Raw genomic sequence first — 27,860 nt, 5'->3', positions numbered from 1 at the left:
TTTAGTTGTGCCCCCTCCTGATTTTCACCTTCCCCCTCAAAACATTATGCACCAGTGTGACCTTTCAAAAATGCCAATTAGGTCCTGCAGGAAACTCTTCGGTGGTTTCTTAAAACACTTTGATTTTTTTCAAATTTAGATGTTTTGAATTAAGTCCAAATTCCTTATAGGTTATTGGGTCCTACTCGATCTGTCCCTGGTGAACACTCTGACCTCACCACATTTTAGTGCAGATTTTGAACCTTCTGTTTCTAAAGCAAAGTGTCTCACATCCCTCATACCTCAGGATCTTTGCACGTGCTATTTTTTTCTGCCTGGAACCCTTCGTTTATATGTTCACAGTGACTCTAATTTGATTTTAGGTCTCTTCTCAATGTGACTGACTCAAAGAGGCCCTCTGGACCAGAGCCCTAACCATGTCTGTGCTCTACCAATGCCTCTTCATCACTCTACCTTGGTCATTTCTTTGAGATCATTCAACAAATTTATAATTATCTTATTTAATTGTTTCTTTCTTTATTGTTGATCTTCCCCCACCGGAAGAGGGCCAAGACCCTATTTATTCCTCTATTCCCTAGCACCAAATGCAATGCCTATCATATAGTAAACATTGAATTAAAATGTGTTTGATGAGTGAGCACCTGAATTGATTATTCTGTAAGACAAAAAGGGGACGTGCCCCAGGGAGACCTGAGAGAGGCTGCCTGGAGCTCCTGGGGGGAAGCACACCAGGTGGGGAGGTCAGGAAAGGCTTCCCGGCAGAGGACAGGAAGGATGTGGACACACAGAGATCTGGGGCTTCCCCAGGTAGGAGCAACATCCTGGGGGTGGAGATGCAGGTGCATGCTTGGGAAAGTGGATGTTCTGGGGTGAAGGGCACATGGGTAGCAAAGCTCTGAATCCCAGTAGAAGTGGGTTCTGATTCTTCCTCGATCTCTTAAAAGGCAAACTGGTTAACTTGTTAAGGTAGTGTCCTCTCCTGTCAAAAGGGCCTCATAATAGCCTCTCGTCAGGGTGGTGAGAAGAACCTAAAGAGATGGGGCTGTGAAGCATTGAGTGGCGCACCTGGCTCGCGGAGAGCACTCAGTAAGAACAGCCGCCACCGTTGCACAATTGATGTGAAAGGGCTTTTGCAGATGAGGCTAAAATTGGAGCTGAGAACTGTAAACACCAGGGGAAGATGGTTTGGATTTAATTTGTGAGCAGTGCAGAGTTCTGGGTACCTTGCAGTCTTACGAAAGGGAAAAATACTCTTTTGAGTGTTGGTGGCTGGTAGGGGACATCAGGGTCTGGTAGTCTCTGGGACAGCAATATTTATAAACTTTTTTTTTTCAATGAGTTCCCAACATATAAAAGTCGGAAAATAGCTCATAAAGGTCCATACCTCAAACTTCAGAAGAGCTGAAGGAAATGCTGGGCTCCCAGGCACTCATTGTGGTCTGGGCTCTTCATTCGGTCACATTCCCTCTGGGCCCACCCCCTCCTCACTCCTGTCACTTACAGTCCTTGCCTGGCCCTCGTAGGCATCTGAGCCTGCGACTCTTGACACATAGAGTAACAGGACAGGAAGGGACCTTGGAAACCATCCAGTTATGGCAACCGACTCTGGCTTCACATCCCTGCTGGGTTTGGTCCGGGGCTTCTGTACCACTGGAATCACTGACCCTCATTTGGCGGAGGACCAGGCGGCACGGAGACGTGTCTTCTTGTTGGTGCTTGACATACAAAACAAGGCCACCTCAGACTGCTCTCTGTTTCACAGATATCAGAAAGAGGGAAAGAAAATTGCTAGAAAAAGCTGGATATGTCCAGAGTGGAAACTCAGCCCTGGCCCCCATTGTGTCCACCATAGCCATCGTATTGACATTCTCATGCCACATCCTCCTGAGGCGCAACCTCACGGCCCCTGTGGTAAGAACATCTCTAGGCCTGGCCTCTTCTGTACCCTGCCCCTGGCAAGCCCCTTCCCACCTTTGTTGGACCCTGGCCTCAGAGCCCCCAATCACAATAGGCTACTAGGCCCGAATCCAGTCCAAAGTGACCAGGATTCCAGGAGATCCTAACCATGATTCTTACCCTCTGTTCATGGCAGGGCAGGGGTGCCAGTTAACAGTGGGATATAATTTTATGTCTGGAGAAAAGATAGAAACCAAAATAGCACCTGGATGTTTTATTCCTATACTGTATACTACAAGAGGGAGAATTTGAGAACATTCCCTGGGTCAAAGGACTTGGAGGTCTTGGGAGAGGCAGTGTTGGGTTCTGAGCCCATCCCGCTTAGGAGCCAGGTCTGCCCACTACTTCCTAGCTATGAGTTAGGGCAAATCTTTGAACTTATCTTGCCTTGGTTTTTATTATCTTTTACAAGGAGGATAATCGTCCCTATCAGTGCAGTTGTGAGGACTGAAAGAGTCATTTTATACAAAGCACGCAGAATCACCCCTGGCCCTTAAGTGCTGTATCAGTGTTTGCTGTTCTTATTAGCCTGATTCTCACCCGGGGCCAGGCAAAAGTAGGTTGCAAGCCTCAGGGGGGAGCCACGATGAATGTGAGATGAGCTTGCTTTTTACAATGGACCTGAGCCTTCGAAGGTAAAGAAACACAGAGCCAGAGAGAAAATAGCCCTTGCCTTAAATAAAGAAAAAAAGCAACAAAAATATTAAAGGAAATGTCTTCAGGACAAGTAGTTGGAGGAAAGTAAACAAGGGTTAGGGAGAGAGACAGAGAGAGGGATAGAGGCAGAGAAAGAGAGAGAGAGAGAGAGGGAGAGATGCTTTTATTTTCTCAAGATCTTCGGCAGGTAATACCTCATACCCAGTTTCCTTTCTGGAATAGTCAAGGGATTTGAGCCCAAAGCTGAAATCAATGGCAGTGATGTATTGAAAGCTGATGAGAACACTGCCCAATTATTGCGCCTGCTTTCTATGATCCCAATTTGTTTTTCCTCCAATAAAGCAGTAGCACATCAAGAAAGTCAATTTGAAACCAAATTAAGTGCATATAGTTAATATTTTCTACTGTGATGGTTTAAAAAAAATTTAGATCCAAACCAAATTCTCTGAATGCAAAACTCTTATTTCTTTGGATTCAGAATCGCTTGCAGTTGCTTCTTTTGCTAGGACCATGTCAGTAGGAGGTCAGCTCAGACGTTTTTGGTCATGTCAGACAGCCCAGGTGCTCTGTCAACGAAGGCCTGGATTCCAGAGCAAAGGTGGTGTTTTGGGACCTGAGAGAGAATTGCTTTGGGGGTGTATTTAGGATGAGATGTGATAGGAGCATCCTTCATCATCCTCTTAGCAAAGTAAGTAGAATTAGTTGAAGCCTGGGGCCCTGTCCATGGGACCCTTTCAAAAGCAGGCAGCATCACTTAGGATTTGGTGAAGGAAGTTGTGTTATTAATATTTAAAATGGGTGGCTGGAGAGAGGCTGCTAATTAGAAGTCAGACAGATGAGAAGATGAAGTCTCAGAGATGAGATCATGCACCCCTGGGGTACCCAGAGAAGGGAGGTAACTTGTTTTCATTCACCCGTAATAATTACCTACTAGGTAAGATTCAGAGAGCAAGAACCCGAGGAAGACAGGAGGTGACTTTTGGGGGAAGTGCAATGGAACAAAAGCTCTCAAATCTGGCATTGGTGTGTGTGTATGTGTCGGGGGGAGGCAGGGCACAGAGGCCAGGTACTGAGAGCAGGAGAGCCGAAGGTCAAGTCAGCAGGGGCAAGCAGATCCTTCTAGGGAGCCTACCACTTCCATCCCTGGGGTTATTATGTGTGGTGTGGAGAAGGGAACCTTTAGTCCCAAAGGGTCAGATGGCCCTGAAGAATAAAGAGCAGAGAATGACCTAGGAAAATCTGCACATTGAATGGTCTAGACTTAAAGAAGAACGTGGTGTGGATGGAGATTTCCAGAAGTATTCAGTTAAAAGGCCTCCCTTCTGGTTCAACAGAGACAAGGGGATACATTTCCTACTATTATGGTGAAAATTCAGAAGCAACATAGATGAGGATTCCACTGTCCCTAATTTTCTAAACCCATGGTTTCTGAGCCATGAAATGAAAAAAACCAAAACGTTCCTCTGTGAATCCCAACTGTGCTACCATTTTTTATCTCAGTAAGTTTAACCCCCATGGATAGAATAGTTTAGAGTCAACACAGCTTCCCCTCCTAAACCCTTGTGTCTCTCTTTTGTTCTTCAGGCATTTAGTGTGATTGCCATGTTTAATGTAATGAAGTTTTCAATTGCAATCTTGCCTTTCTCAGTCAAAGCAATGGCCGAAGCCAATGTCTCTCTAAGGAGAATGAAGGTATAACTAACACTGGGTGAGTAGGGAAGAGAGATCTCATTTCTGGGTGGGAAAATTCTCAGATCTGGGGATGCTGCACCAATCCACTGGAGAGCTGGGTCCCCTGTTGGGTTGACATTGAGAGAAGGATATCCATTTAGAGTTAGAGCAATAAATAAGCATGGAGGAGGGATCCGTGTGAGTTTTATAGGTGTTCTGCCCTTGTGGGAAAAATAAAATAGAATCTCTGTCCATGGAGATGATGTTCCTGACCTTTACTCTTGATCCAAACAATAAATTTAAAATTGTTCTAGCAGTGGGTATGGGTTTGCTCTGTTGCTCTGAATCTTCCCCCCCTGTTTACCTAGTTTGAGCTGCGATGGGTGTGATGATGGAAGTGATAAAGAATAAAGTGACCTCCATTTAGTCACATTTTATTCACTCATCAAAGATTCACTATGTGTCTTCTATATACAAAGCATGTGGGAAGTTCAAATATAAGAGAGTCTTTACCTCAAGTGCCCCCATTCTGATCTAGGACCGGGTACACTAGTAATTTATGTACATGGTAAGGATATTAAGTGACATGCAAAAAGTATAGACAAAAGTGGTTTTGAAGTCCAGGTGAAGAATGGAGAAAAGGGGCATGCTAGTCAAGAAAATAGCACTTCAGATATTTAGGAATTAATCATATGGTCCTACTCACCCAAACCAGGCATCTGGAAATCATCAGCAGCATCTTGGGTTCCCATACCTCTCTTCTCACTCTCCACATTCAAGAATTTAGAGCCCTGTTGAGTCACCTCCTGATCACTATATGCTCCCCATTTTGAGAGGCACCATTGTAAGAAATGTTATTGCTTTCTAAAGGCAACACCAGAATCACCACCACCACGTGTATATTATTACAGCTCTCAGAGAGCTGTTGAAATATTGGTTCCATAATGGATTCTTACATGCTTGAAATTCTAGAACACTTGTCCCCTCCAGGACTGACCTCAAGCCGTCCATCAATGGCTCCTTGGTTTTGTCTCTGTTGTTTCCCATCCCCTTCCTACTTTGAGCCCTGTGACTCAAGTACTCCTGAACTTCTTGTTGACGCCTTCCCCCCTCCCTAACAACAAACCGTGTTCTGCAGGCATCCTTATCTCTCCCATGTTGGGTCCTCCACGCACAAGTTCTCACCCTCCCTCCCGTTCCTCATCTCTGCCCGTGTAGCACCTGTACAGACTCAGATTGGTCGTCAACTACGTGGACCTCCAGATGGGGAGACAAGTGTCCCTTCTCTGGAAATTACAGTGCTTTGTCCTTGTCACATTTCACTGAAACCATCTATGCATGTTCCCATCTCCTCCCAGACAAGGACAAGAACCGGCCTCATTTTACATTTGCATTTCTGCTGTTTATCCCCTAGCCAGGCACCTGGTAGGCACGTGGCAAACACTTGGTTGAGCAAGGCGGAGTGGGGATGTAAAAAGAGGACACAATAGAGACTTAAGCACATGACCTTGGTTTTACATACATTAGTGTCAAACAGAGAAGTTCCACAGCCAAAGGCAGGCAAAGGCGGATTATCTAACACATGAGTGTAAAATGTAGCTAGAATCAGCATTCTCCAGTGTAGGTGACCCACATGAGCCTCATGGTTAAAGAGGCATCTGTCCCAGAGAAAATGTAATAGTGGACTATTCTTCTCCCGGGGAAATAACTTCAGAATATCTTTCCTGGATTTCTTGGGTAGAACCACCAAGATTGTGATTTGGGGGTCATTAGAAGAAATATTGGGGAGATTCTTGCAAATGGATGACATCTGCCCATCTAATTTTGTCTCTTTACTCTTAGAAAATTCTCGTAGATAAAAGCCCCCCATCTTACATCACCCAACCGGAAGACCCAGATATTGTCTTGCTTTTAGCAAATGCCACCTTGACATGGGAGCAAGAAACCAGCAAGAAGAATAACTCAAAGAAAGCGCAGGACCAGAAAAGGCACTTTGTCAAGAAACAGAGGCAGGAGGTATACGCTGAGCACAGTCCATCGGCCCAGGGAGCTGCTGGCTCAGAGGAACAGAGTGACAGTCCCAAATCAATTCTGCATAACATAAGCTTTGTGGTGAGAAAGGTGGGTGTGTTAGCTTTGCATTTTATAATGAAACACCTCAGACAATTGACTTCTAAGTTGCTCTGGGCGCATAGATCTGGAGGTTTCCATCCAAGATTGGCAGCCCCTTGCCTTTGGGCCTTTGGTGAGGGAAGCTCATCCTGGCGGGAAGAGTGTGGAAGAGCAAATCACTTGCATCATGAGTAAGGAGATAAGAGAAAGAGAGATCAGGTCCCACATCCCTTTTGAGGGCATGCCTCTAATGACCTAAGACCCCTCCATAAGACCTCTTCTCCTAAAAGTCAACACCACCTCCCAATAACACCACCAAGCCTTTAACACATGGACCTTTGGGGGCCCTTTTGATAACCAAACTGTAGTGAGTCTAAAAGTATGGCCTCCTTCCTCTTGTATGGCATAGCTATGGCCTTCTAAAATTCAGTTTGAGCTGGAAGCAGTTGCAGGATGTCTCTCACCAGATTCTTTGTTGCCTCCCCCACCCCCAACCCCAATTTAAAAACCAGGTGGGTAAACATTGGAGACATTCTCCTCAAACTTAACTTCTGGAAGATGACTTCATATTAGTACTGGTTTTCAATGCCTCCTTTGGAGCCAGATGCAATTTTGAATGGACAATCCATTTCAGGTAGTTAGCCTCAAACTGACTAGCTTTTTTATTAGATTTTTTTTCTTAACATTGGAATATTAAGATAAATCATAATAACGGACAGGAGCACTTACTACTTACCAGGTACATAATTAACTCATTTAGCCACTCCAATAGCCTTACGAGGTAGGCACTATAATACCCCGACTTTATCATCGAGGGAACTCAGGTGTCTAGGAAGTTAAACAACTTGCCCAAGGTCAAATGGCAGAGGAGGACTTGATACACACAGTGCCAAACTCCAGAGTTTATACTCTGAACCACCATGAAATATTGCTCTTGTAAAAAGTAAAATGAGATCCACAAGCAACCCAGAACAAAGCCAGCGAAGTCAGGCAGACACTGTGGGTCCTCCCTTTCCTCAGGACTGAGATCAGGGTTTTTAGATGAAGCTATGAATTTAGGGAATTCTTGGCTTGCTCTTGCATCTCCTGCATGTATTTTCTTGCACTGGGAACCTGGCATTAGCATTCCCAAGGTGGAGGTGTTGATTTTGCTACAGAGGGCTCAGCATTAATCTTTTGCCTAGTATTTTAATCTCCCATCTTGTTGACTCTCTCTCTCTTTCACTATGCAAATACCATAGAAGGAGAGGTTCTTATTTATTATGCAATGTTAAGCTTAATAGCAGCGTGAAAATAGTACCTCTTGAGGCTGACAAGACTGTCTGCCACATATTTATTGAAAATGATATCTGATATTTGTGGACTGAGTGCAGTTGAGCTCGGGTCTCGGTTAAGTGCTGTTGAATGCAGCCACTCTGCCTTCTCCTCACTCTATCGTGGCCTCTCTGGTGCAGCCCCTGACTGCTCCAACCCTGCTTTCCCAGTTGCTTCAGAAAGGCCCTAGCAAACTGCCCCCATATAAAGAAACTGCCATTTAACTCTATCATTGCTTTACTCCAAATGCTCTTTCAGTATGTTGGTAATGTCTGGATCTGTACATCAAGAGCATGGCCAATATTTTGTAAAATAAGCAGAAGCTATAGTTGGGGGCCATACAGTGAACATGTGGGTTCAGAATATGCTTCTGGAGACTTATGGACCTTGGTTCCAGTACCAACCACTTGACTTTGAGTATATTGCCTGAGCTCCTGAAATCTCAGTCTTTTTATCTGATCCATGGATTTTATAATAGTACCTATTTCACAAGGTGGTTGTAAGAATAGACAGACTCATAAAAAAAATACTAAGCTCAAATTGTCAGCTGATGTCAGCACCTGCTGTTGCCTTATTTCCTTTAACAACAATCATGTCCAGCTGAAGTGCTGCTCTTAAATGTCCTAAATTTAGGCCATCTGTGCTTTCCCAATTCCATTAGAGTCTATCCTCCAGGATGAGGTCAGGGTGTGTTGTTCAGAATTATGTCCTTAGCCCTGAGCTCAGGGCCTGGCTCAGATGTTCCCAATAATGTTTGCTAAGTGAACACATAAAATAATCAGAAGCCTGGAGGATGCAGGCCTCATGGATTTTCTGCTGAATATAAGGATAGCTCTAGAGGGCTCTTATCTGGCCCTCCAAAATGGACAGGACTGAGGGAGAGCCAAGTACCCAGTGAGGCTGGATCCATACCTGTGATCTCTTTGTCCCAAGGTTTCCATGTTATCAAGTTCCTTGAAGTCCTTTTAGTGGAATTAAAAAGGAGAGCCTTCCTATACCTGCAGCTCTAATGAAACTGTGAGCTCTCCAAGGGCGGGGACCACATCTGTCCTGGTCACTGTTTTATCTCCAACCTAGTATGATATCTGGAATTCAGTAAAGAGTTGTCAAAGGAATTATGATGACAGGTGGCAACCCTCAGGTGTTGAGTGTGGCAGGCAGGTGATGGGCCTTCTGGTCTAGCATGAGGTGGGAAAGCAGCCATATCTGGCCCCATGTTGGGCATCTTTGCTCTAGGGATGGCAGGGAACAGGGCTAAATGCAAATGTTCCAGAATGTTCCATGGGAAATATCGTAGTCTCTGCTTGAATGCACCCATAGGCATGTTGCTACCTCAGAGTCTCTATCTGAAGACTCTGCCTATAGTAAGTATCTCCCTGCAGAGGTCTGTGTGGCCTCCTCCCTTACTTCCTTTGGGTCTTATTCAAACAGCAATGTACCAGATGCTATGCATGGTCCATATGTCTTGGGTCTTTAGTTGTGTTCTGGCCAGATCTACAGATCTGTGGCTCTCCACCCTACCCACTGAGCTCTAAGACCTTAAGAGCCCAGGGAGCAGCCCACAGATAATGACTGTTGGGGTGTTCATATAAAACCATACTCAGTTTCTAGGAGTTTCCCTGCAGCATGGCGCTTCATTGGCTTCCTGTGAGAGCTGACTTAATATACCTTTTGGGGCCACCTTCCCTTTTCTATATCGCTCCCCTCTTCTCTCCTGTTGATTTCCTGTACCTCCCAAATTCGTCGCTTTCACTCAAATCCTCGATTAAGTGGCTGATTCTGGGAGAACTCAAAGACACCCTCCTTTCCAGGAAGGCTTTCCTGGCACAGCTGCGCCCCCACACGCCCTGACTCTTCCCCGCTTTTCACTTTTCCCTTCTATGGCTTCCTGTCCGTCTTCTCCAACTAAAACGAGCTCTGTGGGGACAGACACAGAACCGATCTGTTGAGCTCCTTGTTGTGTGTGTTGCTGCTGGTGCTCAGAACAACGCCCGGCACATAACGAGTGCTAAATAACAATTTGATGGTTGAATTCATAAATCTGCCACTGTAGAGTCATCCATGAGTCCAACACGTTGAAATAGTACAACTGTTCAGTATTTTAAAATTGAGTTGTTTTGGTGGAGGAATTCATTTAAAAATGACTTGAAAAGCACCCAGCTCGCCATACTTCAAAGGCTACTCCCAAACCCCTGGGCTGTAGAGACATTTAGCTTACATTAGATTTGCGTTCCTGGGACTTGGGCACAGGACAGTGCTCACGTCCAGGGCCTGTGTCTCTCACAAGGCTGTTTTACATCAGTGCCCGTACATGATTTCTAGACGCCCTCTGGGTGCTCTGCTATGCTGCACAAGGGAGAACACTTAATTAAGACTTACATTTCTGCATCTTCCCGGGCTGTGTGTGCTGAGTTTCTGATGAGAGTCTGCGGCAGTCACATCAGAGAGCCAGTCGTGACCCCTTGCCCTGTCCGAGCCTAGCCAACATAGACTGGGAGGGATGGCTTTGGCCCATGACCCTCTGAGGACTTAGGAGAGTGACTGTGGCTTATCTCTATTTCTCTGGCAGGGGAAGGTCCTAGGGATATGCGGGAATGTCGGAAGTGGAAAGAGCTCCCTCATTGCAGCTCTCCTAGGACAGGTAAGCCGAGTGGTGGGTGCTGTGAAACAGGGCACCAGAATGGCAGTGAAATGCTTATCCTCCTGCGGAGTTTGGGGGCTTTCGGGTGGTGGAATCGTGGACTCAGTGCATGGGATTGGCTGCACTGGGCACTGTGCACATAGTTAATGATGCTTTCTGGGAGGTTGATGTACTTAGTAGCTCTGTGCCCCTCAGCTAAACAAGGGCTAAGCTTTGCACGCACTCTTGAGTTTGCTCCCTGAGGATGTGTGTTAAATGGTGCCTGCTTCCTTACCTAAAACCCCATCTTGGTCAAAGGAAGTGATGGATCATTAAGCTCATGGTTTTCCCCAGGACCTGAGCTGCTCTGATTTAGAAAATCCAGCAAGGCAGCTTCATGGAAAACAAAGGAGTCTGGCATTCACGGTGACTTCAGATGTCCTTTTCTCTCGTTCATCTCCATGTCCCCAGCACCTGCCCCAGTGTCTGCCAAGAGCAGATGCTCAACCAGGCCTGCCTCCAGGAAGGAGAGGTTGAATGGAGGCTTACACTAAAGCAGCAACGTGCCTCCAACTTCTTTACAAATCTTGTGCAGGAAGAGGGAAGAAGCTGGGTCCTGTTCCTTCTCTCCTACCTCTAGCTGTGTGACTCCAGGGGAAAGGGTGAAGTCGTTTACTGCATCCGCAGGCCTCCGTGTTGTCATGGCTCCTAAGTTGCATCCTAAATGAATGAGAAATTTTCTGGGGAAAAATATTAAGTTCCTTCTTCTTTTCACTCCACTGTCCCTAAAGATAAGTTTGGGAGAAGTTTGTTTGTTTGTTTTCCAGCTGGGATTGTGTGCAACAGGAAGAGGTTGGGGTGTCTCTGAGGAAACAAAGATACCTGGCTCAGTGGAGCAGAATGGGGAGGGTCGTGTGTGTATTATAAGCTCCAACATGAGGAACTTCTTTCAGTCTCTGTTGACTACTCTGTAGAAAGAGTGAGGTCCCCTTTTCTGCCTGGAGGTGGAGGCCAGGGCTAAGTGGGTGAGCCCCTGAGGTCACCTGTGCTCTCTGGGATTCAGCATGCTTGCCTAGTGATGACCCTGGAGTTGGCAGGGATGTTGGAGGTGATCCAGCCCAATTCTCCCCATAAGAGCATGGATCCTCTTGACAGTGGAAGAGATGATCCAACCTGTGCTCAGGTGTCACCAGTGATGGGGAAACAATAACTTCATATAAAGTTCCCTCTTTGGAGTGGTTTGATATATACTGAAACCAAACTTGCTTTCTTTTAACTTCTGTCTTTTGGTCTGCTCCTTTGGAACTTCTCAGAGAAAATAGAATCTATCCCCATGATACAGTGGGGAGATCAGGCCCCTCACCATGGGCAGAGGGGAGGCAGGAAGCCCATGGGCTCCAGTCTGCTCACTGTTTAGCCTTGGTTAGGTGAATTAACCTTTCTGAGTCTTGTTTTTTCATCTATAAGATGGAGCTTAGTGAGGATGAAATGAGAAAATTTATGGAATAGTTGTAGGATAATTCCCAAAGCCAGTCATGGTGATAAAAATCTTTATATATACTTCACAAGTGCCTGAAATATACCTACACATTTTCCCATACTTTTTATTGGTACATTATAGCTGTATATAATGGTGGGCTTCATTGTTACATATTCGTACATGCACACAATGCAACAATATAATTTGGCCAACATCACTCCCCAGTATTTACCCATTTCCTCTTCTCCTCCCTCCCCGCCGGTCCCTTTTACTTACTCTACTCAGGTCTCTTTGATTTTCATGAGATTCCCCTGCCCCTAACTTTCTTTTCCTTTTTCCTCTCTAGTTTCCACATATGAGAAAAAACATAACCACCCTTAACTTTCTGAAGTTGGCTTATTTTGCTTAACACCATGTTCTCAAGTTCCATCCATTTTCCTGAAAATGACATGATTTCATTCTTCTTTATGGCTCAGTAAGACTCCACTGCCCACACATTTTTATCTTCTATCGTTATTACAGTTATTGTTAACATCATCGTCTCTCTTCTGAGTCTAATTCTATGTCTCTTGGACCATTCTTGAGATGAAATGGCACCACATCCTTTAACAGCTTTGCCACCTTCCTTCCCTGCCCTAAAAACAGGGGAAAAAAACAACCCTGCTGCTGTCCCCTGTGCATCAGCCTGAGCACATGGCCTGTCTCAGACGTCCTCTTTCCCAGTGTCTTTGAACATTGCACCATCACTAATATCTACCATGACCTAACAGAAGCCGATCATGTGGGGTCATCTTAGATGGCCTTATCTACCCAAGGGTCACAAACAGGAGTTCATGCATTTTTTAATTCTGATTTGTTATATGCAACAGTGGAATGCATTACAATTCATATTACACAAATAGAGCACAATTTTTCATATCTCTGGTTGTATACAAAGTATATTCACACCATTCGTGTCTTTATACATGTACTTTGGATAATCATGTTCATCACATTCCACCATCATTTCTACCCCCGAGTTCCCCCCTTTCCCCTCCCACCCCTCTGCCCTATCCAGAGAGTTCGTCTATTCCTCCCATGCCCCCCTCCATACCCCACTATGAAACAGCCTGATGCTGGTTGTTTTAATGGATCATAATAGTAGCCATTATTTATCAGGTGGTTAGTATGTGCCCAATACTGTTAAGACAGCTCATGAACTAGATTTATTTTTAAGATAAAATTTGTTTGTTGAGATATAATTTATATATGGTATAATTTGCCCTATTTAGTTATATGAATTTTGACAACACAAATATAAAAAATGGCAACAGTCAAGATACAGAATATGTTACCTTGTTCTCCTTTACTTCTTTTTTTTGAACAAATGGAGAAATTAATTTTAATATATTTTTATTTAACCCAATGGATTACCAACATAATTTGCAAAGAAAATAATTGTTAGTAAGATATTTCATGTTCATTTTGTTTATCCTAGTAATTCTTTGGAATCTAATGTCTACTTGACACATAGCACACCTCAATTCAGACTAGACACATTTCAAATACTCAGTGGCCTCTTGTAACCAATGGCTGCCATATTGGCTCCTTTCTCCATCTTTCACCTTTTGGTGAGGCATATCATGCATGTTTTTTGATGAGATTGCTCAATGTTTTAAAAGTCCCAAAAGTCTCATATGAAACTAGATTTTTCCATTCCTCTTGAAAAAGCAGAAACTCTGATAACACCTGGCCCACATTCTTGCATGGTGCCAACTGTGCCACTGAGCTGTAGCTACCTTCCTTAAGGTGAGGCACACTAGGGCCACTACCCACAGCAGTGCAGGCTGTGTCCTGCTCCCTGGGGACTTGGCTAAGGAGGGCCAAAGCCTGTCAGTGCACCTGGAAAAAAGGGAGCCTCTTGTGATCCGTTGGCTCAGGAGGTGTAGTTGTAGTTGGCACAGGGGTGCCGTGTGTGACATGGCCCTGCAGCCTGTGCTCTCCAGTTTGCAGTAGGGCTTGCCATTGCTTATTCCCTAATGTTCCCTCCTGGGCCCTTGCAGGTGTTTGACTTTGAGACTCTCCATCTGCAGAGCTGGGCTTCGCAGAGCACGGACAAGGCAAATTATCGACCTCTTGCACCTCCATAATCAATGCTCAAAGAATTAGGGGGTGGCTGAGAGCAACGGGCTTTTGTAAAGGCCTCAAGGTTTGGCTCCTGAGGCTTTTCTGGTATTGTCACTGCAGATGCAGTTACAGAAAGGGATTGTGGCTGTCAACGGGACCTTGGCCTATGTTTCACAGCAAGCGTGGATCTTTCATGGAAATGTGAGAGAAAACATATTATTTGGAGAAAAGTACGATCACCAAAGGTAACATTAACTTTTAAAGTGCGAAGCTCTGTAGTATTTGGTACGCTCTGTTGCAGATGCTGATGCCATTGGTAATGATCGCTAAGTGGGTTTCTTTAATGAGTTCTGATGAAACATTCATGGGATCCACACAAGCACAGTTTTTTCCCTTCCTGACCCAAGAGTTCGGGAGAGGCACATTCTGCAGACCTGTGACTGCACACTGGAGGAGAGGATGCAATTGACACTTTGTTCCCAGGGCGGAGCACCATATGTTCTGTGGTTCTCTGAAACAGGGCATATGTTGTCTGACTGGAGAAAAATGAATCTGGCAATTTTGCTTTAGGCTGAGTAACCAAAAACTTCACTTGAAATCATGAGCAGCCGGCATGCAATTAATCAGCCTTGACATTGTTAATTGACATCCGTGTTATCAGGATATATTGTCTTTAGTGTCCTCCAAATGATCTAATGAAATAAAAGCAAAGTTTCAGTTATAATTATTTGATACACTTTAGGCCAGGTTCTTTGCTGAGTGTGGTGTTTTGCCATGTGTATTCTCTCATTTGTATCCCCTAACCATCTATTTAGAGGGATCCTGGCATTGCATCCCCATTTTACAGATGAAGAACTGAGAATTGAGTTGACTGGCCCAAGGTCAAAGTTATTAAATGGCAGACTTGAGTTTTGGATTTAGTCTTGAACCCCAGCATCATTTGTTGCAGTTGGAACTGCCTGACAGTCGGGTCACTTAGCAACCTTCTTAAGCAACACCGTGCTGAAATAAAGAGAGAGAGAGAGTTGGTTTTAGGAGTCTGGCTAAGTTTGAACTTCCTCATTCTGTTGCTTGAACCCACACACTCTGTCCCTGCTGACTGGCATTGGCCAGCATGTTCTTTCTCAGCAAGGGGCCCATTACGCCACCTCCTCCTCCCTTGGCCCCTGCCATCCTGTTAACAGGAGGCTCAAGCATGACAGGAAGCCAATCAGCATGGGAGTCCTTGGCAGTGGCCAAATCATTCTGCTCGGGTCTCCTGGACCTGACCCCCTCTGTCTGTGCCGCTTCCTACCACCACCTGGAATGCTTCTCTTTCCACAGAAGCAGCCTGGAAGGAGGGTTCCTTTATTTATCAACAAGGAAATCAAAGGGTAGATAGTTACCAAATGCCTGCAACATGCAGGACTCCACAGGGGACCCAGAGATGGCCTGGATGAATCTTTGCCCATAAGGTGCTCAGATCTGGAAAGGACTGTAAGAGATGCACAGAAATGTCAGTACCTCAGGGAGGATCGTGCTGAGTGGCATGAGACCGTGTCAGGTTGTCCAAAGGCAGCAGGGATCACCAGAGGGGAGAGATCAGGCAAGAGAGGGTGGTACTTGATTAACCTTGAGGGATGAATCAAGTACTTCCATTCATTGATACTTCAGCAGAGGTCTGGCTCCTAGGTTAGAAACTGTGACTCTCAGGACCACAGGAAGCAGGAGGATAGGAGGGAATTTAAGATGGGGTGTGGTGAGGGGATGAGAATATGCTGAGCGGCCTGGCCTTGTGGTTGAAGATTGGCAAAGACATTACTTGATGGAGGATTTGCTGTGCACAAGACTTTGAGGCAATGGCTTTGCAGTGTTTTCCTTCCAGTGGAGAATGAGGGCCAGGGAGGTACAGTCACTTGTCCAGGGTCACCTCATGCAATTTAAACCCAAAATATTCTTATTTCAAAGCCTCCAGCCATCACCACTGTGTACTCCAGACCTGAGGTTGGTGTATGAGTGTGATGCTCAGGATTGTGCCCAGATTCTCTTCTGGCTGTCAAGTGCTGCCTGGGGCCTGAGTGCCACCTGAAGGGCAGCATTTCAAGGCCTGCCTGCTTTCTGCCTTGCCACTGCACCTTTATTGGGAAGGTGTGCCTTGTGGAGTCTGAGAAGTGAGGCCTGCCTGTTGTTGTGCATGGCGGAAGCAGGGTCCTGATGATGATGATGTGATAATGATGATGCTAATGATGTCTGTCAATCACTCAGTCAATCAGCAATCAACCCTGGTGGAGGTAGGCAGCCTGTGCAGCAGGATACAAACCTAGGGTCCAGTTGTAAGGTCTGGCAGCCGCTTGGATGGGGCCCAAACCTGACTGCCACCTGGCACATGGGCCATTTAGAGCAGAAACTAGTTCCCAAGGTGGCTGGCTGAGCATGGTTGAGGGGGACTGCATTTCTTTTACAGAAGGGCTGAATGGGGTTGAGGTGCACAGAAAACTGAGGAAGGAGGTTGCAGGCTTCTTTCATGACACCAGCCTGGACATCCCACTAAGCCCTGACTTTTATAGATCACTCAGTGCCAGAACTCGCAAGGGATGGATTTCTCCCTGGGGCTGAGTGGTGCCATGCCCAGTGGGACAGCTCTAGTGCTGAGCCTCTTAACTTTGGTACCGTTTGCAGATGAGTTGCTTGTCCAGCCGCTCAGGGCCTCATAAATCAAACTCCACAAAGACTGAACTCCAAGACTTTAACAGTGGCTGATGCAAAATAAGGAGCAAAAGAAAGGCTGAGAGGCCCCAAAGTGAGAGTACTACTCCCGTGTGGCCTCTCTCCCTTTCGGTGACATTCTCTGTGCCTTCTGGTTGTCCCAGGAGGACCCTATTGTCTCCAACCTGGGAGGAGTGATGGGTGGATGTGGCAGTTTTCTGGAGCAAAAGGGGCTCAGTAGATGTCAGGGTTGCCATTTGTAATCACCCAGCCCCATGCCATTAAGCTCCGCCCACACATCTCTCTTCCATTCACTGTCTTGCTTCAGCTGTTGTCTCCCCAGTGACTCCGCCCACAAGGTTGCCCCCATTCTCTGATTCCCATGAGCAGTGTTAGCAGTTGGCACTCCTTCCAGGGGATTCATGTACTCTGGTGTCATCTTCCCAGTATGGTGGGAACCCTGCAAGGGGAGGAGCCATCCTCAGTCAACTCTGTTCCAGGTCAGGGGAGAGGCCCCAGGAGCCAAGGGGATGCTGACCTGGGGAGGTCAAAGACAAGGCAACTGGCTGGGGAGCTGATCAGTGATGATGGATGGTGCCTTCAGAAGCAGCCCGAGGCAGGCAGCAGTGCTAGGGGTCTTTCTCATGTGGTGACTTCTGACTTCATTCCCACAGGTATCAGCACACGGTTCGTGTCTGTGGCCTCCTGAAGGACCTCCGCAGCCTCCCTTATGGAGACCTGACTGAGGTGAGCAGAGCTGGGAGCTGAACCCCAACACAACTGCCCAGCAAACCCCAGTCCTGTATCCAGATGCCCTTGAGGCAGAAAGGTTGTCAGAAAATACAGGCAAAGTTCAGGTTCTGACCACCCAGGATTCTCTATCTGGGTCTGCACTTCGTGGACACCACAGTCCAAGCCCACTTATGTTTGGTTCATTGTGGTCACTTCCAGAGGCCACTCCCTATCTGCCTGGTCATCTTGGGAAAGGCTTCCTTACCTCAAGGACTAGCTCTGTTCTCCAAAGCAGGGGTCCAGGAGTTTTGCACACAGCAGGAATCTCAAGGGCTCCTTCTTGCCTCACTGGCTCTGCCCAGCCCAGAAGTGTAGGGGTCACCTCCAGACATTGCCCCTGGGGTGCTTGTCCAAAGAGCCTGGCTCCGTCTTGGGCTGATCTACCAATTCAAGTGACCTGGGAGTGACCATGCCATTCTCTTCTCTCCCTGGCTGACTTCTCGTGCACTCTGCACAATCTTTACCACTTTTCCCAGGAGCCCAGGTGGAGCTCAGAAAGTTGAGAAAAGATCAGCTCAGAACACACAGTCTCACGGACTGGCAGTCAGTATGGCCCTCCATCTCCTGGGCCAGCACAGCCTTCCTGGCCCGGCAAGCAGGCGCTCTGGCCTCCTACCCTTCCAGGCTGTGATCCTCTTTACCCCACCTGCCGGAGTGCCCACCCACTCTGAGCCTCTCAGTCTTTTCTCCTGCTCTTGTTACCCTGCTTTGAGTTCCAGCCTCAAAGCCACCTCCTTTTCTGCAGTTTCACAGCCCGAAGCAATTTTCCTCCAAGTACCCTGAATATGCTTCTCAGTTGGCACTTATTGAATTCTGCTGTGGTACCATGATTGTCTATATCCCTTTGCTCTCTAAAAACATAAGCTCCTGATAGATCGGGCACATATTATTATTTTGTCCAGTGTGTGTCCAGCTCTCAGTGCCCAGTTTAACACCTGAACTGCTGAATGTGATGGGGGTTCACTTTGGGTTCAGATGGATGGAATCCCCTGAAGTTAGCAACTGAGGCTCTTCATTCTTTCAGTAAATATTTATTGAGCATCTACTCTATGCCCAGAGTGGTGCCAGGCCTTAGAAATGAAATAATGACCAGAGAGCATGCATCCTCTCTTTGTGGAGTCTAGATTTACCTATGGGGGGCATGTGACTGCACCATAGAAAATGAATAAAGGGCTCCCCTCCTGTTCACTGGTCTGTTCTCCCAGAGTTACCTGCTGAAACAACTCTCTTTGGTGTTATTGGTGGGCTGTGCTTTGGAATGGGGGGGTGGTGAGGCAGGCGCCCATCACTCAGCATTGGAAAAAGCTGTTCCTGCGGTGCCACCACCCACTGGGCTTCCTGGGGCAGCAAGAGAAGCAAGAGGGTGGGGAGTTTGGGTGAGAGGATGATCAGTCTGTGTGTCTTCCCCCTGAATCCTGAGATGCCTCAGGAAGCTCCCGTCCTTTGAGAACTGGGACCTGATGATGGGTGGTGCCATTGTCCCTGTCCACAGATTGGGGAGCGGGGTCTCAACCTCTCTGGGGGTCAGAGGCAGAGGATCAGCCTGGCCCGCGCTGTCTACTCAGACCGTCAGCTCTACCTGCTGGATGATCCCCTGTCGTCGGTGGACGCCCACGTGGGGAAGCATGTCTTTGAGGAATGTATTAAGAAGACGCTCAGGGGGAAGACGGTCGTCCTGGTGACCCACCAACTGCAGGTGACTGGGACATGCAGGATCCATGAGGTCTTGGTGGGGGTGTAGCACTTGATGCTCAGTCTCCTGTATAACCTTTCTCATCCGAGGCTGTCCTCACCTGGACAGGGCATGGTGGGAGCAGGTGACACCAATGATTCCCCCAGACTTCCAGGCAGCCCAGCCTGGTGCTCTGTGCGTGTCCTCTATTGGCCCTAACTTTGGGTTCAGAAGAGCCAAGATCTTTCTTCTATCAGAGTGGATTCTGCGGGAACAATTGACTTTTACCTGTGGGTAGACATGAGGTTCCCCTGCTGAGCTCTGGGCCATTGGTGGGGAGCCAGGAGGAAATAGTTCATAGCCCACCCTTCCTCCAGCAAGCACTGGGCAGGCCTGAGGCCAGGGGCACCTTGGCTGGGGAAGACGGGGTGGTGGGCCCTCTGGATGACAGGCCCAGATGCTCCAGTCATCACGCCTCAGGGAAAGGGGCTTGAGGCCAGGACTTTGGGGTGAAGCTAAGGCTTTGGGGAAGTTTCTTCCTGCTCAGAATCTGTCTGCCTTTTGGGGAAGATGTGTCTTAGAGACATGAATCTTGGTGAAGAAAGTGACTTTTGTCATACTGAGTGAGCTGGAAAATTTGGCAGGGTAGGGACCTCAGACTGACTCAAGGGGTTGCCAAATGCCTGGACTCTTTTATCACAGGGAATCCAGGATTCTTTTCCATCTCGAGAAAATCCAGGTTTCCCCTTCCTCCTGCTGTCTCCCTCTCCCCTCTCTCCTTAGATGTGCAACACATATAGGTGTGCATGCGTGTGTGGGGATCTCCTGTAGGAGGAGATATCCCATGAGACTGACCTGCATCGGGAGGCTCACTGGGACAGGGGAGCAGAAGCCCTGTCTTCTCTCTCCTTTGGGGACCATGTTCAACAAGGGCCTGGTTTGAGGGTAGGAAGCAGGTCTCATTGCCTTGCAAGGGTAAGTCAAGCTGGGGCAGGGAGAGAGAGAGGGTGGTAGCAAATGAGGTTATTATGGTCCAGGACACTGCAGCCAGTATTTTAGGATCCTCTGGCAGTGACCAAGAGGACGAACCTGAGTTTTTCAGAGACCTAGGAAACCAGCTTTCCCATCATTGTGACCTTGCCCCTGAGCTGACCTCAGCCCAGGGCTAGAATTCTGGTCCCAGAAAAAGCCCTAAACATTTAAAATTTGCAGGCACAGACTGTCTGGGTTTCCTTGAAGGGGGCTGGAAGCCCTAAGCTGGGCTGCTGTGGATGAGAGCTCCAAGCCCCTCTCTGCCTGTGTAGGTCAGGGTGCAAAAGGTTGGATTTCTTCTGGAGCCCCGTGTGGTGCCTGGGAATGGAGGTCTGGGCCAGCCAAGTTGCTAAATATGTAACCATAGCTCTGACCTGTGACTGGTCCCTGGAGACAACCTGCAGTGGGGAAGGTTGTCCTCCTGAGGATCCTGGGACCTGGTGGGGAAAGCCTCTCACCTGGCGAGTGGGAGTCAGAGCTGTCCTTCCAGTGGTCCTCTTGGAGGGGAAGCTATAACCTCAGCCCTGCTTTATCTTTGAAACTCAGGAACCAGCAGGGTGACAGCAGGCAAGCATTGGCCCCCTCCCCCTCATCCTACCCAGAGTCTGTTTACCTTTCCCCCAAGGTCATTTTAGCTCACTTTTTGTGTACTGAAAAATGCAGATGGCCACCAGGTGGCACCAGAACCCTTGTCTGATCCTCCCATCCATTGTCAGGGAGGAGGAGACTCAGAGCCCCAGAACTGGAGCCTTGGGGCTTTTCCGGAACATTTCTGTCTCTGCTGCTTTTACTCTGGATGCCTCTGAGAGGCTGGGCTGGGTGACTGCTCTTCTATTTACTTGAGGAAACAAATGAAATGAGGCCAGTGCAGCTGATACCTGACCCAGGGTCAGGTTCGTGATTCTGCAGAATAAAGCCACTGGAATCTGTCTGGTCTGGCTGAAGCAAACTGGAGACCTGATTTCCTTAGAGGGGAAGGACTTGATCCTTGGGGGCTTTGCCAGGAGTTTTTGGAGGGCCAAGTGGGCCCTGGAACAGGCAGAAAAGGCTGTGGGGCTGTAACAGGCCCAGTGGTGCCTCAGTTTCCCCATCTAGAAAATCAACTGGTAACAAAGCTGCCCGCCTTCTGGCAATATTGGGCGGTGGGAGGTTGGGAGATAAGAGACAGGCCAGGCTTTGAGAAATGGGAAGATGGTGTGCAAAGGTGAGGGGTTGTCTTCTGAGAAGAGGCTCTGTCAGAAAGTGCCTCAACTGGACATTAAAAGCCGAGCTGTTCCTGTGTAGGCCCTATGAGGAAGTAGACCAGCATTGAGACAGTCCCAGGGAGGCAAAAAGGCCAGAGCCATCCAAGCCATGAGCTGCTATCATTTAACCTTTTGAGTGCAATCCTCTTCCCCACCCCTGTCAGGTGGACAATGAATAAATGTAGCTACTTCTTTCAGACTTTTTAATTTTATTCATTCTGTTGTTAATTTTGAGACAGGTCTCATAAGTTGCTGAGGCTGGCCTCAAACTAGCGATCCTCCTGCCTCAGACTCCGGAATCTCTGGGATTATAGGCATGCAGCACCATGTCCAGGTCTTTCAGGCTTTTAATCAAGAGCATCCCAGGTTGATTTGACCTCAGGTGGACCCTGTTGCTAAGGCTGCTTTCGGTTGAGCCATCTTGAACCTCACAGCATCTTGTTTACAGAGCAGGAGGGGCTTCCTGCTCTCCCATGGTTAATCCTGTGGAGAGAGCTCTGTCTTATTCCAAAATGAAGGGAAACCCCTGTTAGCAGAACTCTTTGATCACAAGAGTGATATGGAAATAATAGAGAATTCAAATGAGAAAAACAGAAGTGGTTTGAGCAAATCAAGGGATACCCACATTAAATGTAGCTGTATTTTTATCATCTAGTTAAAGCCCGTGTAAACCCAGGCTTGGAGTGTGGCTTGAGCTATCGCACCATGGTCTGCTTCTCCTGGGATCAGTGGGAATGGTGAGGGAGTCTTGTCATGTTAAATATGAGGAGAGCCATTGCTGAGATGATATTTCTCCTCTCTACCAAATCATGGCTGCAATGACTGTCAATTTCATTTTCCAAATATCCACAATCAGATTTCTTAGCAGGGGCAGCTCAATTAGGAAGCAGAAGCAAAGGAAAATCCAATGTACTTCACTGTTTGGGGGCCAAAGCTGGCTTTTGAACTCATGAGATCTTTGGGGACTAGCTTAGTGATTCTCAACTGGGGGCTCTCAAGGGACATCTGACAATGTTTGGCGATATCTCTACTTGTCAAAATTGGGGAACGAGGAAATAGAAAAAGAGGGAGAACTTCCAAATTCATTCTACGAGGCCAACATCACCCTGATACCTAAACCAGACAAAGACACTTCAAAGAAAGAAAACTACAGACCAATATCTCTAATGAACCTAGATGCAAAAATCCTCAATAAAATTCTGGCGAATCGGATACAAAAACATATCAAAAAAATTGTACACCATGATCAAGTAGGATTCATCCCTGGGATGCAAGGCTGGTTCAATATACGGAAATCAATAAATGTTATTCACCACATCAATAGACTTAAACATAAGAACCATATGATCATCTCGACAGATGCGGAAAAAGCATTCGACAAAGTACAGCATCCCTTTATGTTCAAAACTCTAGAACAACTAGGGATAACAGGAACATACCTCAATATTGTAAAAGCAATCTATGCTAAGCCTCAGGCTAGCATCATTCTGAATGGAGAAAAATTGAAGGCATTCCCTCTAAAGTCTGGAACAAGACAGGGATGCCCTCTCTCACCACTTCTGTTCAACATAGTTCTCGAAACACTGGCCAGAGCAATTAGACAGACGAAAGAAATTAAAGGCATAAAAATAGGAAAAGAAGAACTTAAATTATCACTATTTGCAGATGACATGATTCTATACCTAGCAGACCCAAAAGGGTCTACAAAGAAACTATTAGAGCTAATAAATGAATTCAGCAAAGTGGCAGGATATAAAATCAACACGCATAAATCAAAGGCATTCCTGTATATCAGCGACAAATCCTCTGAAATGGAAATGAGGACAACCACTCCATTCACAATATCTTCAAAAAAAATAAAATACTTGGGAATCAACCTAACAAAAGAGGTGAAAGACTTATACAATGAAAACTACAGAACCCTAAAGAGAGAAATAGAAGATCTTAGAAGATGGAAAAATATACCCTGTTCATGGATAGGCAGAACTAACATCATCAAAATGGCGATATTACCAAAAGTTCTCTATAGGTTTAATGCAATGCCAATCAAAATCCCAACGGCATTTCTTGTAGAAATAGAGAAAGCAATCATGAAATTCATATGGAAAAATAAACGACCCAGAATAGCAAAAACAATGCTAAGCAGGAAGTGTGAATCAGGCAGTATAGCGATACCAGACTTCAAACTATACTACAGAGCAATAGTAACAAAAACAGCATGGTACTGGTACCAAAACAGGCGGGTGGACCAATGGTACAGAATAGAGGACACAGAAACCAATCCACAAAACTACAACTACCTTATATTTGATAAAGGGGCTAAAAGCATGCAATGGAGGAAGGATAGCACCTTCAACAAATGGTGCTGGGAAAACTGGAAATCCATATGCAACAAAATGAAACTGAATCCCTTTCTCTCGCCATGCACAAAAGTGAATTCAAAATGGATCAAGGAGCTTGATATCAAATCAGAGACACGCCGTCTGATAGAAGAAAAAGTTGGCTACGATCTACATTCGGTGGGGTCGGGCTCCAAATTCCTCAATAGGACACCCATAGCACAAAAGTTAATAACTAGAATCAACAAATGGGACTTACTCAAACTAAAAAGTTTTTTCTCAGCAAAAGAAACAATAAGAGAGGTAAATAGAGAGCCTACATCCTGGGAACAAATCTTTACTCCTCACACTTCAGATAGAGCCCTAATATCCAGAGTATACAAAGAACTCCAAAAATTAGACAATAAGAGAACAAACAACCCAATCAACAAATGGGCCAAGGACCTGAACAGACACTTCTCAGAGGAGGACATACAGTCAATCAACAAGTACATGAAAAAATGCTCACCATCTCTAGCTGTCAGAGAAATGCAAATCCAAACCACCCTAAGATACCATCTCACTCCAGTAAGATTGGCAGCCATTATGAAGTCAAACAACAACAAGTGCTGGCGAGGATGTGGGGAAAAGGGTACACTTGTACATTGCTGGTGGGACTGCAGATTGGTGCAGCCAATTTGGAAAGCAGTATGGAGATTTCTTGGAAAGCTGGGAATGGAGCCACCATTTGACCCAGCTATTCCCCTTCTTGGTCTATTCCCTAAAGACCTAAAAAGAGCATGCTACAGGGACACTGCTACATTGATGTTCATAGCAGCACAGTTCACAATAGCAAGACTGTGGAACCAACCTAGATGCCCTTCAATAGACGAATGGATAAAAAAAATGTGGCATTTATACACAATGGAATATTACTCTGCATTAAAAAATGACAAAATCATAGAATTTACAGGGAAATGGATGGCATTAGAGCAGATTATGCTAAGTGAAGCTAGCCAATCCCTAAAAAACAAATGCCAAATGTCTTCTTTGATATAAGGAGAGTAACTAAGAACAGAGTAGGGTCGAAGAGCATGAGAAGAAGATTAACATTAAACAGGGATGAGAGGTGGGAGGGAAAGGGAGAGAGAAGGGAAATTGCATGAAAATGGAAGGAGACCCTCAGAGTTATACAAAAGTACATACAAGAGGAAGTGAGGGGAAAGGGAAAAATAATACAAGGGGGACAAATGAATGTCAGTAGAGGGGGCAGAGAGAGAAGAGGGGAGGGGAGGGGAGGGGAGGGGGGATAGTAGAGGATAGGAAAGGCAGCAGAACACAACAGACACTAGTATGGCAACATGTAAATCAATGGATGTGTAACTGATGTGATTCTGCAATCTGTATATGGGGTAAAAATGGGAGCTCATAACCCACTTGAATCAAAGTGTGAAATATGATATATCAAGAACTATGTAATGTTTTGAACAGCCAACAATAAAAAATTAAAATAAATAAATAAATAAAATAAATAAAAAATAAATAAAAATTGGGGAACGAAATCTACTGGTATTTAACAAATAGAGACCAGAGAGGTTACTAAATATCCCACGATGCATAGGACAGCCCCCTCAAGACAAATAATTATTTGGCCCCTAATGTCAAGATTGATTGGGGCACTGCTGGGGGTGTAGGCTCTCCTCTCTTTTACTGGAGATCACTTTACTCTCTGTGCAGTTTTTGGAGTCTTGCGATGAAGTCATCTTGTTAGAAGATGGAGAGATTTGTGAAAAGGGAACCCACAAGGAGCTAATGGAGGAGAGAGGGCACTATGCAAAACTGATTCACAATCTCCGGGGGTTGCAATTCAAGGTAACTATGCATTTGGGCTGGAGAGGGTGGGAGCCGTCCCTGGTGATGTCTGGCCTTGGAGGAAGTTCTGCCATTTGGCTTTCAGAAGAAATTTCATTTTGTCTCCAGGACCCTGAACACATTTACAACGAAGCCATGGTGGAAGCCCTGCAGGAGAGCTCCGAGGAGATGGATGAAGATGCTGGTACAGTCAGAGCTCCAATCCCGCCTCTCTTCCCATCCTGGGCTCCAGAGTGGACACAGACCTCTCTTTCTTTCTCACCCTAGTTTTGACTCCAGGAGATGAGAAAGATGAAGGAAAGGAATCTGAAACCAATACAGAATTTGTAGAAACAAAAGGTATTTATTTACCATCCATGATCTTGTGTAACTACTCAAGTGTATGTTGGGCATTCTACCGTTTGAGTCTAGGTATTGTGAACGTCATTTGAGGTAGCTGGAATTGTGCTGCCGACTGGGAAATAAGCCGGGGGCTTCAAATTCTGGCTCTACACCATGACTAATTCTGTGATCTTGAGCAAGATCCTGAGAATATTGAAATCTTAGTTTCCTGACCCATAAAATGGAGTCATAATCATACCAATCTCATAGGTTCTTGCAAAGATTAAATGACAACCTGCACACAAAGTGATTAGCACAGTGCCTGACACAGAATGACCCTCAATAGTCATTATTATTATTCACCGGAGAGATCAAAACAATGCACAGGGATTAATTAGAGGGAAAAGCCAGCAAGAGCTGTTTCCCATCCTTTGTGAGGAACACAGAGAAAGAACTGTGAAGCTATGAAGGGATCAAGATGGGATATGGTTATTTGTTCTTTAAACAATTAAGGACTAAACATTCTATTATGTGCCAGATACTAAGCTAGGCTGGGAGAGAAAGAACCAATGTGTGAGTTCTTGGGACCTCGTGGTCTGTGGTCTGGTAGGAATCCTAGGCAAATGGAAAGCTGTGGGAAACACTGATTAGAAAAACAGGGAGTCGAGGTGGGAGTAACAAACAAACATAGGAGGTTTCACAGAGGGGGTGGCCTCCAAATTGGTTTCTCAAGGAAGTGTAGGAATCTGCTAGGGATACTGTGGTAAGAAGGGGGAGAGGGTGGAGGGTTTGAGGTTGAAGGCATGAGGAAATTCCAAGAAGCTGAGGAGGAAAGATGCACTGGGCAAAGTCCAGTTCTCCTTAGACTGTATTCTTGCATCCTGTCCTCCATTCTGTGTCCCTAGAGCATCCACCTGTGCCCTGCCTAGCACTGAATATTGATAGAACAGGGGTCCCAATTCTTCAAAGCACCCACAGCAAGATGGCTTTTCAAGTTAGAGATCTAATCTTCATTAATGTGTAGGTATTTTTTTTTTTTTAAGTAAGTGCTTTTCATCAAATTTAAAATGCCATCCATTTTTAAACCCACCATTATTTTATATACCACTTAGGAAAAACACTCTGTTCCAATTAAATGATATCATATGCTATTGAGGGGAAGGCACATCCAGATTTCAGAGATGTTAAAACATAAAGGAATAAAAAGTCTCTGAATCAATGGGTTTGGGTGCCATTGATGGTGCTTGTGACACAGGCACACATGTTTGGAAAGACAACTTATTTTTACTGCTCTGTAGCTTCTTAGGCAGAAGTGAAGTGCTCAGACATCTCTTCCATATTTTGGAGGAAAAACTCTAGGCTGCCCAGGATTAGGGGTCCTGTGGAGAGAATAATTCCTGCTCCTCCTTTTCTCCCACCCCCTCTCCACTGGAGAGGGCAGTGAAGTTGTGAAATATCCCCCGCCCCAGAGACCTAATCCTCCAGGATACACACCAGGTGCTCAGTGCTCTGTAAGGTACTGGGAGGGAAGAGGCCTAGGCATAGTTAAAGGTTCAGAGTGGTTTTTAAAGCCCAGCAAAAGCAAAAGAGGCACCAGCCACACTCCTGGCTGGGCTGGCAGGCTGCAGGGGATTCCACGGGTTCCTTTTGTGCGCCAGGGTGCCCATTCCTTGGGCTCTGCCCACACCCATCTCCCTCATTTTCTAGTCTAAGATATAATGCGTGAAAGTCAGCCTGACCATTTTCAAAGAAGCACACAGGTTCCCAGGCAGAGAATAATGGTGGTTCTATTCACAGAGCCGCCTTTGAGGTGTGAAAGAGTCCGTGTATAGGGTGCCCCCTCATCCAGCTCTATTTATCACTGTTTATAAAAGCCAAGGATGGTTTATAATTCTGCTTGGGAGTTGACATTTTCTTGCTTCTGTGTGAAGGAGGGAGAAGAAATGTACAATCAGCGCTGGCTGCTGGGAGCTGCCTTGGCCATCATCTGTGTATCTGTAAAATGCTG

General features: G+C 46.1%; 1 protein-coding gene across 3 annotated transcripts in view; it reads left to right on the top strand.

Annotated features, from left to right (window-relative positions):
* The window catches only part of Abcc12 (ATP binding cassette subfamily C member 12), a 62,048-nt gene that overhangs the window by 8,438 nt on the left and 25,750 nt on the right, over positions 1-27,860 (top strand). The window contains exons 7-16 of one of the 3 annotated variants that reach the window (XM_046435014.1): positions 1,763-1,911; positions 4,198-4,305; positions 6,127-6,405; positions 10,280-10,351; positions 14,037-14,161; positions 17,276-17,348; positions 18,886-19,089; positions 25,397-25,531; positions 25,640-25,715; positions 25,799-25,870. In XM_046435014.1, coding sequence (XP_046290970.1) covers positions 1,763-1,911; positions 4,198-4,305; positions 6,127-6,405; positions 10,280-10,351; positions 14,037-14,161; positions 17,276-17,348; positions 18,886-19,089; positions 25,397-25,531; positions 25,640-25,715; positions 25,799-25,870 — 1,293 coding nt within the window. Of the gene's footprint in view, positions 1-1,762; positions 1,912-4,197; positions 4,306-6,126; positions 6,406-10,279; positions 10,352-14,036; positions 14,162-17,275; positions 17,349-18,885; positions 19,090-25,396; positions 25,532-25,639; positions 25,722-25,795; positions 25,871-27,860 lie in introns of those variants that run through there. The other 2 variants (XM_046435015.1, XM_046435017.1) reach the window with 2 other exon arrangements.

The sequence above is a fragment of the Marmota monax genome, unplaced genomic scaffold, assembly GCF_021218885.2.
Source record: "Marmota monax isolate L192 unplaced genomic scaffold, Marmota_monax_Labrador192_F-V1.1 WCK01_AAM20220418_F8-fsc00024, whole genome shotgun sequence".
NCBI classification, from domain to species: domain Eukaryota; kingdom Metazoa; phylum Chordata; class Mammalia; order Rodentia; family Sciuridae; genus Marmota; species Marmota monax.
The sequence above is the reverse complement of the archived record's forward strand: the minus strand, read 5'-3'. Positions and strand labels throughout refer to the sequence as shown.